General features: G+C 34.3%; 1 protein-coding gene across 1 annotated transcript in view; it reads right to left on the reverse strand.

The window, feature by feature from the left end:
• The window catches only part of LOC129227066 (calpain-15-like), an 82,359-nt gene that overhangs the window by 18,876 nt on the left and 41,688 nt on the right, over positions 1-21,795 (reverse strand). The window contains exons 2-7 of the mRNA XM_054861712.1: positions 18,136-20,302; positions 15,981-16,167; positions 13,791-13,993; positions 4,324-4,468; positions 1,441-1,516; positions 49-174 (exon numbers count right to left, since the gene is read on the reverse strand). Of these exons, the coding sequence (XP_054717687.1) occupies positions 49-174; positions 1,441-1,516; positions 4,324-4,468; positions 13,791-13,993; positions 15,981-16,167; positions 18,136-20,302 (2,904 nt within the window). The remainder of the gene's footprint in view (positions 1-48; positions 175-1,440; positions 1,517-4,323; positions 4,469-13,790; positions 13,994-15,980; positions 16,168-18,135; positions 20,303-21,795) is intronic.

The following is a 21,795-nucleotide window of genomic DNA, read 5'->3' on the forward strand; positions in this document are numbered from 1 at the left end:
ATTTTTTATATAAAAGACATGTAAGGATGAATAAGATCACAAACATACCTTAAGTCTTGAATGCTTTGCACATCTAGCACAGAATACGCATGTCTTGGCCTCAGACCAACAGCATGGTAATCTTGATCATTAACTTGCATGTTGCCACCACCACACGAAGCACCCATTAAAAAACTGAAAATATAAGTGAATAAATAAAATAAAATAATAACAATTGCATCATTTTCATCACCGGCAGATTATTTAATGTTAAACTTTGTTACATAAAAATGAAGCATTTCAAACAATCGCACATAGAGTAAATTTCAACAAGAAATCAAGCGTTCAAAGAAAAAATAAAATAAGTATTTTCACATTTAAACTTAATCTACAGCTTTAACGTAAAAGGGTTTTCTATGCACAATAAATGTTAACATTCCTGACCCAAAAATGTTTGCATAAAAAAGCAGAGTGCCTGTTTCATTTAAAACACAAATATAATATTTATCAATTCAAATTCAAGTAGCACAAGACATATTGCAAAACATTTTTCACAAAAAAGAATAAACACATGCCCAAGACAAGTGAAAAATTATAATTAATCTATATAAATAAAACAGAGAATATATATATGTGTGTGTGTATCTATATCTATGTTCGTTCCCTATACAAATCCAGTTTTTGTCGAATCTGGACCAAATTTGGCAAGGAGGTTCTTGGGCACCCAAGAATGAATGAAGGGGGGTTTTCGAACGCCCAAAAAGAACCGAACCATTTGAATTTTAATTTTAAGACCCAAAAATGGCATTAAATGGCTCTTTCCACTCGAAATAATTATCCGATTTCTTTGATTCAGGTCCCATTCGAAAGCCTGCGAAAAACATCCATACAGTTCATTCATTTTCTTCGATTTTCAATAAAAAAAGGCTGTAAAATCACCGGAAAAAAATTAAAAAGCACTGCTAGGCCTAATGGAACAGAAATTTCAAATTGGAAAATTATCGTTTGCGCAATCTCATTTTAAATTAGGATTCAGAAGGTTACCACTTTTTTTTCTCAGTTGTGACTAAATAAAATTTTGTTTTTGGTTTCCCCCTTTTTCCCCCTTTTGATTATTATTTGGCGATTTATCTTTTTTTTTAGTATTTTAGCTGTATTTATGGAGGGCAGCATTCAATTTATTGGAGAACTTTTGATTTGCTGTTTTCTTTCTTTGAGAATGATTATTTTGACGGGAAATTTTGTAGTATTTTTTTCTCAAACTGAAGCTTGATTGTTGAACATGCGTCACCTGATAAAACTTTTATTTTCGAGGTAGACCGTGCAAAGCCAAGCAATGCAGCCAGTATGAAATTTAAAAAAAAAACAAACATTCAAAGTATCAGAACATTAAAAACAACAAAGGATCTACAACGGACCACAAACTAATTCAACATTAAAGCATATAAAAAATATATTTACCCAGCATCCCGACAGCTCAACAACTGCACCCATATTAAGTCGTGGTCAATACCTTCTTCATTTGGAATAGATGATGCTAGAAATCACAACAAAGCCCTTAAGAAACTAATACAGAACACACTTAAATCTGCTAAGATTATTTTATAATTTCTCAAAAAACCTAAGATAATTACACATTAATAAACATGAATGAACATTTTAGTTTGAGGCAAAATACAGTAGACCCTCGTTTTACGCGGGGGTTACGTTCCACGGAAATGCCATGTAAATCGAAACCGCGTAAATGGAGACCTAATAGTAGTGTTAAAATAGGGGTTAGGTTTCGTAGATAAAAAAACTACTTCATTCTAGTGATGACTAATTGTATGATAAGTTTAATGTGCACTGCCGTGTGCAGGTAAAGGGCAGTAACTGCAAAATTTTTAATTTTTCATTTTTTTGCCATCTATTGTACGTTATTTTTACTGTACAAGCTCACTTATTTGGTTTCCGTTGAAAAAAAGATGTGAAAAAGACATCTAATTCCAACATTTCCCTATTGTTAGAATTGAAACCCAAACTCGTTTCTTCAAATATCTCAAAAACTCATTTCTGCAGATACTGCCATTCATCTGTACAGAAGTGTACTAATATCGGTTTTTATGCACAACATGCGTAAAGACACAAATTACTTTCATTTTCTGTTTATAAAGAGGAGCTGGCAATGACAGGGTGGCGACAGGAACTGTGAAAAAAACTTCCCTGACTTTTCCCTGATTTGGTTCATCAAATTTCCCTGATTTACGTTACCAATGATAATGGTTTCCTTTCTTTGCTCTACTTGAAATTCATTGTATGTTTGTAAAAAACGCAGTATTTTAAACGTTTTTAAGTAGTGTAAAGTTGTTGAACTAAAGATATAATTTTTAAAAGATTCTGTTTTTTTAATAAAATGTTTTAAAAAAACATATCAAGTCAATTTGTTTGGAAAACCTTACAAAACAGTATAATAAATTTTTCTATATGGAAATTTATATAAAATTAAAAAAAAAAAATACTTTACTTCCAGTAACCACTTAGCATAAGAATTTTTAGAAACTATTAAAATCACTCTTAAAAACATGTGTATTTATGATAGAACTATAAAGTAATTGAAATTATTTTGAACTAAGTTTTCAAACAGTATAATAATTGTTGCAAGAATAACAAGTAATAGTGAAAGAATAGAAGTAATGTAGTTATTCTTATATAACTAATTGACATATTTAGGCAAAACAGATGAAACCTTTTGACATCCATTCATAGGGAGCTTTTCTCTAATCAAGAACATAGATTTTAATGAATGGTTACAGCATTTTAACAATAAAAAATAAAGATATTTACTTAAGTGCACAAGTTATTTCAAATGATTTCAGTTTGTATCGAAAAAAAATTTAGGTTGCTTTTGTAACAAACAGCTTTAAAATGTAAGGGGGGAAAAACAATTGGTTAATTTCAAAATATATAAAAGAATGGTTTTAAAATAAAAGAATCATTTAAGCCTGAAAAAGAAAGCCTTTCTATTTCTAATCTGTGGTGACAGCAAGCAAAAAAACAAAGTTTTTTTGATTCAATGTTCAATTTTAGTAATTACATTAAAAACGCGAAGAAGTAATAACTTTTAAGCTTTTATCAGTATTAATTCAAAAAACAAAGAGTTCTTCTTGAAATCTTGATTACAATACGCTTAAGGCATTAATCATGGTTTCCTCTTTGCCTGTAGGGTTGTTTATTTTACGTAGTATTGAAAGCGTGAAAGCAAACTTCAATCTAGGTAAAATAAACAACTTTACAGACACAGAAGCAATCTTGCATCCTGTGGTTAATAAGTAAGATTCAATACTTTGATGTTGAGGAAAAAAGATGCACAAATATGCGGCAGTGTATAATCGCACCTCATTAATTTTAACTTTTTTTTTGAACAGATAATTGCCAGAAATTGCGTAGAGAATTAGGAGACTTAATTTTGCAAAGCAAAAAAAAAAAAAAATTTTTTTTCTTCATAAAATCAATTTTCCCTGATTGTTTGTTATTTTTTCAAAATTCCCTGATATTTCCCTGACTTTTCCCTGATTAATAAAGTTCCCTGACTTTTCCCTGATCTCCCTGATTTCCCTGATCTGTCGCCACCCTGAATGATAGTATTTTGGCAGTCATTAAGAATTTTTCTCTGTCATTCTTTGCAGAGCATTAAACCATCCATGATCACTTGCGTCATTTCCATGATAGAATCTTCCTTCTATAACAAATCAGAAAGATCATTTCTATTGTCTAGTAATGGCTCAAAATTTTCAATGTGAACGTTTTTGGTTGTGTCACCGACTTGGGTATCCTCATTGGTTTCGGCCGCCTTTGTCACTCCTAAAAGCTCTTCTTCCAGTGAGTTCTGAACTGTGTGAGTTTAATAACTTTACTTCTGGAAAGAGCTCTGGAACCCATTGCATAAAATGTCTACAGTGGCCCAAGCTCCATTATTGGCACGCCAAAATGCAATCTATTACGTGTAATCTGCAATGTTTAGGAGTTTGGATTTTGAAAGAGGGGAAAATTTTATCTGTTTGCATTTCCGCATCTGCGTAAAACCGAAACTCATCGGCATAAAATGAAATAATGGTGTCTAATCTTAAACAGCATACAGTGAAACCTGTGTATCATGATACTGTCTATAACGATAACCTGTCTATAACAATATTTTTTTTGGCCCCAGCAAAATGTCAGCATGAATAATCAAACTGTCTATAACAATAACCTGTCTATTAAGATATATTTTTTTAGGTCCAAGCAGCATCGTTGTAGACAGGTTTTACTGTATAATCAAAACTGTGTAAAATAAATTCGCGTAAAACGAGGGTCTACTGTACTTACGTTGCAAGGGTATACTTTCGCATGGAGCGCCTGTTAATGTAGACAGTCCTTCAATAGCTCGACCAGACACAAGTGCTTCATAACAGCCATGAAGTTTTGCCACAGCTTTTTCAATTAAAGGCACCCACAGCTGTTTTCTTTTAGCCTGAAAAAAGTGTAATCAAAGTCTTAAAATATAAACAATTTAAAACATATTTAAGCTAAAAATACTATTATAACTATATTTGGCTTCTAAAAAATACAGGTTGAGTTTGAGTATTGCAGCCAAAAACACAAAATTCATGCTCTTTAGAGTTATTTCAAAAACTTTTTCCTAGGGGTATTTTAAGTAATAAAATAAAGTATTTTTTTCAAGCAATTAATTCTGTGAAATGTATTGTTTAAATAATGATGGATCGATAAAACATTGACACCAGACTTTAAAAAAAAAAACCACCAAAGTTGTCGCCAAGTTGGCGACAAAACTTGGCGAACAAAAGATTGGCGACATATCGCCAAGTTTTGGCCAAATTATAACACCACTTGATTTTACATCGAAATTAACAATGATTTCCCACCAAAAAGGGGCAAAAGACCCCTTTAAAAACATCCGAATGCAACCAAAAGAGGAGGTGCACAACTAGACCCCACTAGGAGTCTACATACCAAATTTCAATTTTCTAGTACATACTGTTCTTGAGTTATGCAACATACATACACGCATATGCACATACATACGTACATACAGACGTTACGAGAAAACTCGTTGTAATTAACTCGGGAATCTTCAAAATGGATATTTCGTGCATCTATACGTTCTCAGGCACTTATCCACGTGTGCTCGAGTCAAAAAAAAACTCAACATTCATTCAGGGATGAGCAAAATGGAAATTAATGTCGATTTTTGAGTGAAAATTTTTTCACAAATACAATACTTTCTTTTTTGTAAAAGGAAGTAAAAAAAATAAATGAAATAGATCATATTATAAATGCCCAGTTTAATTATTATGGTGAAGGGTTCATTCTGAGACCAAAAAGGATATTGAGCACAAACATTGCTAACATTATCGAATCTTTCAAGAATGCCCAAGATACATACCTTAAAACACCATTCCTAATTACCTATAGGATTTTTAAGGACTTAAAGAAAGAGGACAAGTTTACCACACTACAGTTGGATATGGACTTGTTGGCAGTATCTATGTGCTTTATATCAGTGATGCAAAAGCTTTTTCTACAAGAGGTTCACACCTCATATTAAAATGATTCTTGCAGTCCAGAAGACATATAAAATTCGAAAATATTCTAAATGACACATGAAAAATATGGAAAAGGAAAGGAAATAAAAACCCAATAATTGTTGTTACCATTACCTATGCTTCTTTTATTAAATGCATCTTTTTTCAGAAACCAATTTCAGAATATTTGGCTCTCAAATTTGTAACATTTTCATTGATCGTGATTTTCGATTTGTAACATTAAACTAAACAACGGGCCACACGGATCAGCTTCGCGAGCCCGTTGCGGCTGGCAGGACGTAGATTAGGCTACACTTCTGTATTTGAATGCAGATTTGCAACAAAATATGCCTGTTGATAAATCTTTAACAAAAAATTCATTTTCTCTTTATAGTGAACTATCTGTACCCAACGCGCGTTGCTACACCAACAAAAAAAACCATTATTGTACTGATTTTCATGACAATCGGTTGAACGGGGCAGAAGTTGCTACTCTGCAGTGCCACCTGGTGGCGATTGGCTTCAATGAGCATATTATGCACCTTCTCCGTGGAAAAATACATATATATAGCAATTTTCATAATAATCGGTCCAGGTATCAAGTGAAGTCGGTCCAGGTATCAAGTGAAGTCGTGACTATAGTATAGTCACGGTTTAATTTGGTAAGCCTTAACAAAACTTGCTTCATACATTTTTTTGATTTGGGAACATCACTTATCATAGTCTTTGGGTCAAGACAGCACATGTTTCGAACAAGAATATAATTTACTGGACACTTCAAAAGTAAAAAATAAATAACATTTAGTACAAATTTTTGAAAATTATATTTGAAGTGAAGAACCTCACCAACAGTGATTTCCTTCTTGAACAATTTTTCTTTCACAAGTTTACCAGCAATAAACCCTAAGCATACTTTTTCCTTTGCTAGAAAATTTTTAGCATAAAAAAAAATCAAAATTCAGAATTTCTTCAAAAGTATTAATATTTGCAACTGCTTCAGCTTTAAGTACATTGAATTGCTCTATGCATTGCTTAACTAATCTGACAATGTCCTCAGTAAAAAAAGGCAGCAAAGGCATCTTGATATATTTGTAAGAACGGTTTTAAATTTTTCGAAACCGATAAAAATGTGTTCAATTTTACTGTTATCAGGGGATCTTTACAGGCTTCTGATACAGTTATAAATGATTTACAATTAACTTTGGAAAATTTTCCAACTTCCACTTTTTGCACAAACTGCACAACATCACCCCAAATTTCAATTGCTCTTGTTGCAGCTGGTTCGTTTTCCAACCAACGAAAGTTGCAAAATTTCACAGGAAACTTTTGAAGATTTGAAATGGATAAAAAAATCTTCTCTTCGGGCAGGGGAATCTTTAAACAACCAGTGGAATGATGTCAAAAGAGAATAAATGTTCCAATCTGTTTTTTCCGAACCTCTCTTGAAAGCATTATTAATAATATTCAACCCACAACTACCTATGGAGACACATTGACTATTATATTCTTTTAATAAGTCTTTCTGTAAAGACTGATAGAACTTCCAGTTCACAGCTGGGCCATCCATAGAAATTTGCAGCACTTTAGACAAATCAAGTTTTTCAGTAGACTTATGAAAAGCTGATAAAATATCTGGTGTTGTTGAATGACCAATAAATGTCGAAGTCAAATAATTGGTCAAAACAACATTTCTTTTATTGTCCCAGAATCTCACGTGGATGTCCAGTTGCTTCTGCTGGTTTGTTATATTTAAAGTCTCATCAAAAAGTAACACATAATGTTTTCTTCTTTCAAACTCCGTAACAGCTGTGAGTGAAAATATGGTGCAAGACCAAAGTTACAAATGTACGCACATTTTCTTTCGCCACATGAAAATTGCTTAGCAATTTGACTATCTGGAAACATCTGTTGGAAGAGCTTACCTGAATCCTCACAAGATTTGTATGAGAAATGGCTTTTCATGCATTTCAGTACCCACAATATCTCAGAGTCTAAAACTTCTTTACTAGTTACAAAATTATCTAAACTTTTTGTTTTCTCGTTGTTTTCTTTAATAGATGGACTTTTATCAGAAGTTGCTGTTGCCGACACCGGTGGGAAAAAACCACTTACTGCACAAGTTGATGTTTTCTGTGCATTGAGAAAACTAGTACGCTTTGAACCTGAGAAGAGAAAAAGAAACTTTTAGGCTACAAATTATTGAAATTTACTCATTAAAGTATTAGAAGCAATGTTTGTTAAAAAACCCTATATAAAAACCCCCTGTTTATGAACCCTATTTAAAGCAACTATACATTAATGTGAAGCAAGTTAAACTTACCTTTCATATGCTTCTTTATTGCCGATTCACCCATGTTTGCAATGTCAATAATCTTGTTACAGATCGAACATTTTGCAGTGTGGTGCGTATCAAATAGAAGAAAGTCTTTATATTCTTCTTTCTCAAGCCACAGTTTGTTAAATACACACTTGCCACCGGGCATCTTGATAATCTGCGACTTCAAGAAAATAAAATTTCTTCACATATCATTTATCAAAAACGAACACCTCCACGAAATACGTTTCCATTACAACTCATTAAAGGCTCAGACAATCTCAGACACAACAGTCACCTTACGAACGCAAGAAATGTTGAAATCCAGTTCTAGATCTGTGCATTCACTCGCTGCCTTACACTTTGTTTACGAAAACCAATCATCTTGCCTGTTTTCAGCTTCTTAGGAGAGTAGTAAGAGTTCTTTGTTCTGATCAGCGTAGAATGGCCCGCCCACTGACGCGACAGACATGCTATGACAACATGCTGCTGCGCTACCCGTATCTCCTCCAAAAAAAAAAATGGTTTCGCCCGTTCCACCGATCATGGAATTTTCATCCTCTGGCGGGATTTGTACTAGAGGAAAAATTTTAAGACCAAGCAAGGACGTAGCCAAGGGGGGGGTCCATGGGGTCCGGACCCCCCCCCCTTCCCGAAAGACCACTGTCTGCTTTTTCTCGGTTGTTGCACCTCACGACAACAAAAATTTTCCAAAGAGAGAAATTTTATGAAACCCGGTATTTTCCCCTTAAATATTCCCATTTATCGACAATTTTCCCGCGTCCGAGTCAATTCAGAACACGAGAACCTCGTGAAATAACTGCGGGTTCCCAGCTGCCGCCGGTCTCTTCCTGTGTCGCGAAGAATCCGTCCGAAAACGACGAATTTCCAATTCAACCCAACTGGGTTGTGACCTTGAAATTCGGCCCCTCTCCCTCAGCCCACCAAATTGCCATCGGCAAAGTAATTGAAAACAAACATTCCCCAGTCTCATTGGGGTGGTTTTCTTTCTTTCTTCTTTTCGTTTTGACTCTTCTCCCATTTGGACTTGATTTCCTAGACACATGCTGCACGAAGGACAGCCAGAGTGAGGTGCATCCCTAGTGAATTAGTAATTGAAATTCCTATTATTTTCTGTTTTAATACACAGTTTTTTTCTACCACGCGCTTATAGGAAACATATCTTGAACAAAATTGTAATCAGAAGAAAATTAAGTGTACATAAACTAGGTAAGTTGTAGTGTTTCCTTTTAAAGTTTTCTTAACAATACGAGCAATTTATGTGTTAATATGTTTTCCCATTTAAAAACTAAGTTCCGACAGCAATGAAAAAAAAACCTACACATTTCGTGTGATTGAGGATGAGAAAAAATAAATATTAATTATTAATTTATTTTTGAACTTTATATTTTTGGTATGATTTATTTCAGATTCATTTTATATTTTGATTAATAATCTTATTTAAACTTTTAGTTTATTTTTAACAATAATAGATTACTTATCTCCCCGAAAGCTTACAACTTTTAAACTGTAATCCTGAAAAGTTCGTTTTTTTTTTTTTGAACATAAGTGAATAAATAAATTTGAAGTTGATGCAACGAAATTACTTTTCGCTGTATCAAAATTTTATGAAGCGAAGAATGAAATTGAAAATTACTTGAATATTTTACTGTAATCAGTTTATGAAATTGCAAGTTCGGCCATATTAACACATGTAATTTAAAAGTAATTATTAGAAATTCGTACTTTTAAATCTTACTGAAATGTGAGCCTATGGTCCCAAGAGAAGAGCAGCTAGTCATTTTTAACTGAAGAAAAAAATCTTTCTTCGATGTTGTTCCGTCTTTCAAGAAAAGCATATTTGTATTTGTTTCATTGGAATAAATTTTCTGATTAGTATTTACCGCCTTTTTACTGAGGAATTATTTAATAAGCGTCTATGCATCCATCATTAGTAAATTGCGAAGGTAGTATTAAACGTAAAAAAAAACAGACATGTGCATTTAACTATAAAATTACTAGGTGAAAGTTTCTGCTATTTACTGCGCATATAATTAAAAAAAGGTCAATGCGAGGTACATTTTCTTGTGCTTTTCACGTCTATATTAGATTTTTTTTTTAAACTCTTAATTTCTTCAAGTTAAAATTATTTGCTATTTCTTGCAATAGAATATCTTTTACTAACATCACATAAAAGAAAGAGAAAAAAAGTCAATGCCTACGTTATAAAATGTGATATGCTTTCGAGAATACATGATGATTACAAAATCGCTCCTAGAATGGAAGTTATACCAATTTGAAAATGAAAGAATCAGAAGTGTTATTATTGTTAGATGAATTTTGGAAGGTAGATTTAAATCATTACTGGATTTTTAACCACAATCATTCTAAGATTTTTTTACAAAAGATTGTCTTTAGGCTTTTGAACATCAGATGACTGTTGAGCAAAAAATTTACAAACTGAGGCTATAAGAAACCTATAAGTTTTGATTTCAAAAATTGGCTAGCTTTATGCATATTACATATTGTTGAAAATGTATCTAATGTAATGCTACTGTATTATCGCAATCGCAAACGGGACGAAGATTACCTTAATGATCAAAATTTGACGTTTGACTCCAAATCATGAAATTTTCGAGTCGAACACTTGCTTACTGCTAATAAAGACAGTAAAGTAACCAGGTTATAATCAAATATTGACACGATAATTCGTAATAGAGTATATTGCCATTTTCCCTGTAGTTGTTTACAATTATATTTTTAATTTGAAAAAGACTGATTTGTACAGAAGTTTTTTATGTATTGGCAGAATAAACTGAACTCGTGTTTGGTGGTGAGATAGGTGGGTGCGATGCCTCCTCTTGATCTTTTAAATGAAACATCAAATTGAAAACATCAGAGGAAAATCGCCAATAATGTTTAAATCATTCATGACCTTATAAAAAACATTTATAAAAAAGCAATCATTTGCATTTTTTCCAAAATGTTGTTAAAATAAAAATACATAGATGCTTAATTTCATTCACCATACATTCCATTACTCGACAGGTAAAAGATCTCTCAGGTATTCGTTTGGCTTGACAAAATTAAACCCCTAGTGCAGTTTCGCACCGAAGAAAGCTCAAGTTTCTCCATCTGGTGGAAACTCGGCATCGAAATTTCCTGTGCAGTCACATCTGCGCCTTAATGGTAGCATTTGAAAGACTAGATGCCATATCGGTGGTTCGCACTAGATCCGAAAATGCTAAAGCCTCTAACGAAGCCCCATTAGAAAGAAAAAAAAAATACCATAACGGATCCTAAGATAGCTTATTTTACCAATTCGTTTTGCAAAAAAATAATAATAACGATTTAAAAAAAACGGTAATACGCATTTTTTTTTTTTTAACGATTGCAATAAAGGAAGTCTCCATCCATCAAAGAGTTAATAGTTTGTTCAAGTTTTTAAATGATGGTTAGAAATGATAATTAGAAAACGGATAAAATTAGAAACTTCATTCAATTTCGTATAATCAAAAGAATGTTATAAAGTAGATAAATAAAGAACTAGTTCAGGCTTTTTAAATGAAACCTTGCTAATATTTTCTTTGAGAGGGTGGTTGAATTTTGCCAGAAATCTTGTTCAAATCTGACAGGGTGGCGGAATTACATTATATTGCATTCATAGTTATACATTCGACTCGATAGATATAGATTTCTTTATTTTTTCAAATAAAATGACTTGTACATATTTTGTTGAAATATATTACAAAGCTTTAATATTTTATTAAACTATTACCTGCGTTTTCCAAGTAATCCATAGAACAGTTTTCGTTTTCCGATTTTCTTTTATTGTGAACTTTTTATTAATAGGAATTATATCACTCATTTTCAAAGCATCAGAACAGAGGAAGCTTATGTGATGGAATTTTTCTATCCATGTATGAAAACTTAGTATGGGAAAACTTTTAGTTTAATGCTAATTTTATAAACTGACAATAATTTTTTTGCCACTTAATGTAAAATTTTTGTTAAATAATTTTTTAATAAATGCTCTATCAATTTCAATTATTTAATTAATTTTAGTTAATTATCATAATTTAATAATTAGTTTTAATTGGATTTATTTTTTAACGTAAATATGAGCTACTAATTTTGCTTTAGCATGCCTCCTCTTTTGAAGTTCGTGAAACCTTGGACCCCCCCCTTAACAAAGTTCTAGCTACGTGCCTGGACCAAGGATTTGGAGAATCAAAAATAGGAGTTCATAAGGAGATTTTTGCAAAAGTCAGGAGTTTTAAGGGCCCTTATTTATTTTTCCTAAAAAGCAGGAGTTTATAAGAAGTTTGTAAGGAGCGTACGAACCCTGTATACTCAAATTTTGCACTCACGCAGTTTGCAAGATCAATCAATCGCTAAAAATATCAAATAGAAAAAGTTTTAAATCCCCCGTTGCATGAAAAGCCACAAAACAATAAAGAAAGAATTTATTTGTTCAAACTCATGAAAAATGGCAACAGCTAACTTCTTATCAATGAGATCTTTCATGCGAATTAATTTCTGCAGCCGATAATTTTATTCGTATTTATCCAATGGATCGTGACTTAAATTGGAATAAAAAAGGAACTATCGATTGGATTTTTTTTGAACTGGTCTATAAACATTCCCAGTACCAAAAATAACAAACGGTGAAAGTTTCAGAAAAATCTGCCGGGTAGTTTTTGAGTTCATGGATGACATACAGACAAACATTCATTTTTCTAAATATAGATAAAAGTAAGGTTTCAAAGAAATTCTGGAAGGAAGTCTGTGGCGGACCTGAGTCCAGGAGACCACATAGCACCAACAGCCTTGAAATTTTGTACATAATTACTTCCAGCCCCGGGGGGTGTGCACCTGGGGTTTTATTTTTTGAAATTCAAATTAGTTTTTTTGTTATTAATTTTTTAAGCTCAAATTTTACGCAAACTGCCTATTAAAAGGGTGAAAAATTACTTGCACATATTAATATCATATATCGTTGGAAAGGGTAGAATTTTCCGCATTTAACGCAATTTGTTTCAATGCTCCAACTTAAATACGGTGGGAGTTATTTGCGGTTTTAGCTCAAACTTCTTTAGGCTTAGCTAAAATTTAGGCACTACTTTCTTCATTAAATCTATCAGTAAAAAACGAAGGAATAGTCCCACAATTTTCTTTTTGACAACACTGGAAAGAGCGGTTTTTTTTACTTCAGATCTAACTCGACCTATGGTCTAAAAACTAGGCATCTATCTCCAAAGGAAAAGATACAAGCCGCTAAAAATCAAGTTTGAATAATCTAACCTCCATTAAAATTACTGTCACAAACTTTAAGGGTTTTGATTTTAACGGAAAATCTTAGGCTCAACTCAATTCGAGCCCCGAGCTAAAGAGCAAAATACATTACTAGAGACCACGAATATGAAAGCGACTTTTCAAACGTACACAACTGCAGTTTTGCAATGCTCAGGAGCCTCTTAGCCCTTACTGCTCTGCAAGTTGGTACAAGTTATTTTGAAACCTGTGCTTTCTGATCCAAAGGGAGCTCATAATGCATTTTCAATCTGTTTCTTTCTAATTGAGGATTTAAATCTTTGCGAATCAAATAAGATTGCGAAGCGATTGGGTTGGTAAGCACCAACGAGCAGGGGGCAAAGGCGATAATATTTTTAAAAATAATATCGCCTTTAGGTGCTTTGAATGTTTGAAACCATTTATTTTGCAGGATGGGGTTGGGTTTAATTTACATATTTTGGGATGACAGGGAAGCACCTCTAGAACATAAACATTGAGCTATGTAAAACGTTTTGAAACTTCAAAAAAAAAAAAAAATCAAAGACCATCATCATCAATGCATTTTACACTGCATTCATTTTTGCTGAAACAAAATATTTGTATTATTTTTTTCATGCCAAATAAATAGAAAGAACACAAACCTTTGAATACAACAGTTTTCCACGGGTGTTACAAGGCAAGAGGTCATCAACCAGAACAGTAGTCCAGCAACCATCCTTACACAAACGTACTTGATAGGCTCCTTGAGGACATATAGTCCTTGTAACCATCACCTGTTCAACTAATTCTGGTTTCTCTGCCAGTACTGCTAAAGCACTTAATAGCCAACAATTGCCCAAAATTCCTGTAAGAATTATTGGAAAAAAAAAAAAACATATCAGAAGCCAATATTTTTTCTAAATTATTTATATTAAAAATTTAAAAGATAATGATCAACATTTTGTACTTTACTGAGCAATTCAATTCCTTTACTTCAATACAGTTACTTCACTTCAATTTCGCATTTTGACATCATTGTGAAGGTATGCAGATCTTAATCACAGAACAATGATGCTGCCAGGTTAGGTTTTACCCAACTACAGTCGGACCTCTATATATCGAAGTAGCAAATTACCGGAAAGAAATTCGATACATAGAAATTTTGATACATGGAAATTATCTTATTTTATCATAAAAATCTCCTAAAACATTAACATTAAAGCTAATTTTTATGTATGAAACCCTATTTCTCATTTATACGAGCATCGGATTAAATGAAAATTAATAATTAAATTACTTTTTTGCGATTTCACACACCTTCATTCTTCGGCAATTCAACTTGACCCGCAACATAAGGGAGATTTTCGTTTTGATAAGGTAATCGAGAGAAAAGTAAAAAATCATTCCACCTAACTTGAATGACTTTTACTGAAGCTAAAAATACTAGAAATGATAATCAACAGAGAAATGGATTAACGTTAAACTGATTTTACAGTGCTACTGGTTAAAACCGAGATTTGAAATCAACTTGAGGGAATTTAAGAACTCCAGAAAAAAACAACTACCTATCTACACAAACCCTCAACCTCAGATTCCTTATGAGTTTCGAAGCAACCTTTAGTGAACATAATTTTCTCCCTTAACATTCAGTTTTCATGAGACAAACAGTTAAAAGTGGGGGAAAAAAATCTACGAATGTCTCGAAAAAATTTCGACTTATAGAGATTTTTTCGATATATAGAAACAATTTTTCTTATGTAATGAACATAGAAATTTGCTGGGATTTCAATGTATAGAAAATTTCAATATGTGGAAGTAGATATAGGGAGGTTCGACTGTAAATATGCAACATTAAAATCAGGGGCACCCCAAACTGAAATTTTTGGGAGGAGGGAATTCAATTCTCTGAAATAGATTTTTACAGACGGATAAAATAGGAGCCAGCACAACTTATGTCTAGTGAGAAATCACACTAGGTATCATTAAAAAGAAGAAAAGAAATTAATACTAATGCCCTTTTCCACTTTATCGAATTGTCAGACAAAATTTGTCAAATAGGGAAAAATTTTGGGAGGTCACAGTGACCTCCCATTAGATATGAGTTAGGCTCAGCCCGAGCCAGGGCCCAAAGCAGGCTCGGACTTTAGAACCGAAAATAGGTTTCGGGCTCGGGTTGGACTCAAGTAAAGATACACGAAATACACCGCCAGCTCAGTCATTTAAAGTCGAGGACTGAATATATCAAATAAAGATATTCAATCGTCAATCTCTAAAAAATTCAAAGTAAATAAACATTTTCCTACTGTGAGAAAATGAAAGGAACATTTAAATCAGTTCAATCAATATAAATTTAGAAACTTCTGTTAATGAAGAACATTTGACGTAACATATTTCATTAACAGAGAGATCATGTCAGATTGTAGAAGGTTCGGTTTTTGATACAAGAAAGTTTTCTTCGGGCTCGGGCGGGCTCGGATTTTGGTCCGAGACAATATCACCCGAGCTCGGGCGGGCTCGGTTACAAATTTTCGGGCTCAGGCGGGCCCGGGCTCTCAAAAATAAGCCCGAACTCATCTCTACCTCCCATGACTTTTCATCAAGAAGCCCCTGAATGAAATTAAACTCAGTTTGATTTTAGTCAGCATTTCAACATCAGAATTGTACATCAATCCCTGACGGAACATTTGCTATTTTTTCTTACCCACCGTGAATAATTTTCTCAATTCTCACTTTTGATCGTCAGCAATTATAGCTCATCGCTTTCAATCAAAATAAATACCACTCTGTTGATAGACAATACCAAATTATGAATGTGTAACAATTTAAATAAAGTTTACTACGTCAAAAATTACCTTGAGAAATATCAGACGGCATTGGAGTTCTGAACACAGCCCATTTAATTTGCTCTTCATATGGATCACACAAGATTTCACTGGGCCTTAACCACTGATCCACAGATTCATCCCGAGGTTCTTCTGAGTTATAGTAGAGTGACTTAGGTAGAGGTGGAAAAGAATCATCAATAAATAATTCATGATTCTATAGGAAGAAAACAAAACCATTACTTATATTGTTGAAGTAAAATCATTAAAAATATACAATTTCGGAAAAAAATCAACTACAATGTTTTCAGAAAGATGATTATTTTTATGTGTTCAAACTGTTTTATCTTGTTAAATTTGGCATTTACTCCACTAATTTTTAGTCAAAATTAGCTCACTTTTTGAAAGTTTACTTGCAAGCTGTTTTCCCTGCTTAGCTAGCAGTTAGGGTTCTATCAAAGCCTATGAGCTTAGTAAAAAAAAAAGTGAGGTATCTCCAAATTAGCAACATTTTGGCACTAAATCTGGCGGTATTTGACGACTTTACGACAAATTGATTATTAGTCAAGAACCGGTTACACAAAACGTGCTTATCCGCGACGTTTCCCACTTTCAAATAAATAAATAAATAAAATCGGCGGCAATGAACTGAATCTAGATGAATTTACCATTAGCCAGGGCTACTAGATTCCTCATAGTTCGAATGAATTCCCCTCCCCTCTCCTATACGGTTTTGGTATAACCAAGCTTAATCTGTTTCAGTCAATCTGCACGCTGCACGATTTGATCGCGTGTGTGTGTAATCCGTTTGCAACAATGGGCGATCCTTTTTTTAATTTTTACATACACTGATATCGTTTTTAGACATACATTAAATGAATGCGAGCACAATTGAATTTTTTACACAAGTATTGCATTGTATTTTGCAGATTATCCGCGAAATTTGTTTATCTGTGGTTACCGTGCCACCCTGTTCCGCGGATAATCGGGAGTTTACTGTACAAGGTAATTTTTGCCTGAGGAGAGTGGTTATTATAGCCAATTTGTCGAAAAGTAACCGGTGGTGGAAAGGCGGGAGGGGCTCAAGGCGTCAGTCCTTGATCTTCTCCCTCAAAAAACTTTCATTTTGAAAAATTTACCGGCACGAGCCCCGAACCCATTCCTTTCCCTTTAACGTTACCAAAAGTTCCTACAGTTGTGCCTTTAAGACTCTAAATTCCAAAACTTTCGATTCTCTTCCTTTCTCTTAGCTTCACAAGGGTGGCCGATTGCATTGTTAAAAGACTTCAATTTCAAAATAATTTTGCTGGAGCACTCCATATCCCGTGCCCCCTCCCACACACACATTTAAAAATAGTTTAAAATTGCTTTTTTAAGACTGATTTCAAAAAAAAATTCAGGGGTGAGACGAATCTCATCCTTTCCCCTAACTTTATCATAATGGAGGGGGAGGCAAGAACTGCAATTTCGAAAAATTTTCAGAAGAGCGCACCCCCACCCCCCTCCCCCGGCGCTACATCAACAAGGATTGTCTAAAGTTTTGTTTTTAGAATATCAATTTCGAAAAAACTGTGCATGGGGGAGGGGGGGCTATATGCTCCAACTATTCAAAGAAGCCAAGGGCGCCCATATAGGGGGACAAGGGGGGCTCGAGCCCCCCCTTAGAAATTAAAACTTTCTTGTTTTTAGTATTTTTTTTCTTTGCAAAAATGTAAAAATATTTCTTCTCCAGCCATTAATGAATAAGTAATTAAAAATGTCCAATTTTAATGACTCTAATCTGTCCAGAAATTGGTTTTCATGGGGAAAATACCATGCTAAACCATGGTTGAAATATCTGAGCCCCTCCCCCTTACAATTTTGCATATGGGCGCCCATGAAAGAAGCCCTTGGGTCTACCGTCGACCTTACATTGCCAAAGATCTTCTAAATAGTATTTTTAGAACTACAACTTTGAAAATTTTCCGCAGAGAAGGACCCAGGCATCCTTCTTTTTATCAGCAAATATTACGCTTACGTGTAGCAATTTGCTAAAAAAATTTTCCCGCACAGACAATGCAATTATTATCCTGATTTTTGAGCTCATATGTTACTAATGACCCCTCTAAATCTGAAGCCGAAATTCTATCTTTGCTCACGTTTGAAAAATTAGAGGTGCCACAAATGAAAGTTTTTAACAACTTACCTGCTTACAAAAGGTGATTATTTCATGCCACTGCATCCGTGCAAAATTTTCTTCAATATTTCTCAGATCTTCAGTGAGCTCACTCTCTCCTTGACAAGTTGCAGTATCCGGGCGAGAAGAATCCGGTCGCAGTGAAATTATACTCCTGGAAGTCTGGCACATTTCACACATAACTTTAGAAGACTCGTTGCTAAACGTACACGACGAACACTCCCAATTATCACAGTTGTTTTTAGAACGATTCCTCAACGTCCTACTCCCTATTTGAGTTCGATGAGCTGAATTATCTACATACCTAGATGTGCTGCAAACTCTGCATTCTGACAGTGAGTGGTGATTGCGAAGTGTGCAGTTGGAGCAAACCCAACTCTCGTTGGGTTTCAGTGTCCTGTACTGCTTGTTGCTGGTACTGTTCAACTTAGAGCCACCACACGCACAGCAAAACCTTTCATTCGATGAATTGATCAAAGTACATTTTACACAGGTCCACTGGTCTAAGATTGGTACACCGAGTAACTCACTCAAATGATGTTCTGAGGCGGCAGAACTACTTCGAGACAGTATTTCCTCATCGAAGCCATTGTGATTCGAAGTATCGTTCGAGTTTCTGACAGAAGGTGCCGCCATATCACAACTTTGACAAATGGTAGCCCAGACAGGATTAAAAGAAAACGAACAGTTATTACAGACCCACGTTTCTTCAGAGGCAGACATTCTGGTTAGGTCTTCACCACAAAGAACATCTGTTTTAGGGGAAGATAAATCAGCACTGTATCCGTTCGCATGGGAGACTCTTTTGATAGGCACTGGTTGAGAAGCAGCACTGTTTGGAACTTCTGAGAAGGATTTGCTTCGTCTGGATAACGGAGGACTCCTGCTTTGAGAATCTGCAGAATTATTTAAAGAGTTTTTCAACTCGGATAGGTAACCTAAACTGAAAGCGTTTCTTGGTAATGTAGTCGGAATGTTTGGTTTTCTAGGCGTTTCACAAATTTCACACCTTGTTAGACTAGGAGAGTTTTCGTAAGTACACCGCTTGCAAGCCCATGGCACTTCATTTTCCACATCAGGATCAACAAGCATAACATCGTCAGCCGAATGTGCTACATTTACTGACTGATCACGGTTATTTGTTTGCTCCCTGGATGAAGAAGATCCCTCAGAATTGTGACGACTCAACTTCGCTTTGGATTTCTTCGGCGCAGATCTTTGGCGCTTCGGAGAGCGGTTGTGATAGAAATCGGTCCTTTTCGCAGGCACAGATTTACAATTAACAAATTCAGCAAGTTCACTGGTACTTATGTAACTGACATTGTTATGCTTAGCTGTTTCACAAATGATACACTGATTAGTTGAAGGGATGTTGAGGAATTGACAATTTTCACAAGTCCATTTGCTGTCGAGTTTCGGAAAATGGCGAGGAGAAATGAATTGAGAAGCTACAAATGGATCACAATCTTCATTTTCAATTAACGAGCCTTCCAATTGACTAAGTTTACGCAAGGCTTTTTGAGACAACTTTCCATAAGCTCCTAGCTGTCTCAGGTCTTCAAATGCATCGCGAGTTTTTGCTTTACCATTTTGCTTCCGCTTCGAATTACAAAGAATGCAATTTTCTATTGTCGAAGGGTTGTAATTGTGACAGTGATGGCAGAACCAGCGAAAAATATATTCCTCGTTTTGAGCAGATGAATTATGACTAGATGGAATATCTACCCCCGAATCAGGGGTAGGCGTGGAAGGTAGATCATATTCTATGGCATTACACAAGTCAGACCCTTCTCCTTTGTGAAAAGCACATATAACACATTCAGAACACGTTTCAAGATTTAGAAAAAAGCACTGCGGGCATTTCCATTTGGGAGTTTTCTTTCGAATACATTTGACGAACGTTTTTTCTAAAAAATTAATTTTTTCTCTTTTCCTCTCATCGGTAGATGAAAGTTTCACATTGGTGTCAGAAGGCTCCTCTGTGATGGATTCCGAAAGATTCACAAACAACTGAGAAAGGGCTAGACCAGACGCCTGATTTATGTCAAGTAATGGCATTCCATGCCAGCTAACGCTTCGATTTTTCACCGGAGCACCAGGATCATCACCATTGCTAGTTGACACAGATTTCTTCAATGCTTTCTCCTTTTTTGCTCTTAGCTTAGGTTTTGGAGACCTAAATAAAATAAAAATTCACTGTAGTAACTGAATTACTTAGGAGGGGTGAGGATTAAAAAAATAAATGCAGAGAAATGATTTCCACAAAAAAAAAGTAAGCGAGTGAGAATGGATAAAGAAAACTTCATTAAAACAAATAAGTTGCATCAGTTGTTGCATACGTCATAAGTTGCACAAATAAAAATTCACTGTAGTAACTGAATTACTTAGGAGGGGTGAGGATTAACAAAATAAATGCAGATAAATAATTTCCACAAAAAAGCAAGCGAGTGAGAATGGATAAAGGAAACTTCATTAAAACAAATAAGTTGCATCAAAACCAGAAGACTTACAACATACTGGATGAATAACAAACAGTCTAAGTTGAGCCGGGACACATGATTTCTAAAACTGAAAGCACCAGGTTTCAATAAATACACATCATTAAGAGCCTTCAGCAACCTATCAGTTTGGATGACATGTGATAGGCAACCTAGGACATGGCCCACCTTGGGACACCATAAATTTCAGCTTTAATTTTGTAAACAGAAATTAGTTCTCTTAGGACATCATCTATAGGAGCAGGATCTACTCTTCAGTGTACTTTGGAATTTCTCACATGAACAGTTAAACACTGATATAATTTTCTATGTTTTGAAAGGATTGGAATTGCATTAATAGGTGGTTTCATTATTAAAATTTTTAAGAAGGAAATGAAATAATTTTAAATCAGAGCACGAGGGAATGAAAATATCTTTTCATAATAGAGAGAGAGAGAGGAAAAGTTGATATTCTCATTTGCAACGAGGTTTTGAGTTATTCCATGTCAACAACTAACTGGCCTAATTTTGGTCCCCACCCAACCATCTTCATTTTTGATAAATTTCCCAGAGGTATACTTATACTTTTGAAACTAACATCTGCAAATTTTCAACTTCCAAGCCATTTGATTCCTCAAATAAATGGCTCTGAAATGAAGAGACAGCGTTGTGAAAGAAATTGCCATGCTTAAGGCTAAGCTTTCATAAAATTTATTTGCACCGGAGCTTTGAAATTTTGGGAGATAAGAGTACTTTTTGTTGTTGATACATTCTAAACTGCATTCTGAATTTAAGCTCATTAACATTTGTCCGGACATTAGGTCACCATTCAGAACTACATCATTCAAAGATCATACTATTTTGTAACTCCATTACAAACTAGTTGTTTTCAATGATTTACAGTTGCAGAGGAGCCATTCCATTTCAAATCAGGCAGAGCCTGTCATATGACCATCACCATTTTTTTTTTTTTTGAAAAAATTACAGTAGTTACAACTAAGGGACACATAAAATATCCCGAAAGGATTTTGCAAGAAAAAAATCTTTTTCTTCAGTTACAGCCTACTTAAGTTCTGCACAAAATCGGCCATTTTGGAAAAAACCTGCAAAACACTCGATTTGAAATGGACACTTTTTCAAAAGTATTTAACCTATTTGAATAATTCTCTTTTCTAAAAATAAATAAGGACCC

The sequence above is a fragment of the Uloborus diversus genome, chromosome 1 (assembly GCF_026930045.1).
Source record: "Uloborus diversus isolate 005 chromosome 1, Udiv.v.3.1, whole genome shotgun sequence".
In the NCBI taxonomy this organism is placed as follows: domain Eukaryota; kingdom Metazoa; phylum Arthropoda; class Arachnida; order Araneae; family Uloboridae; genus Uloborus; species Uloborus diversus.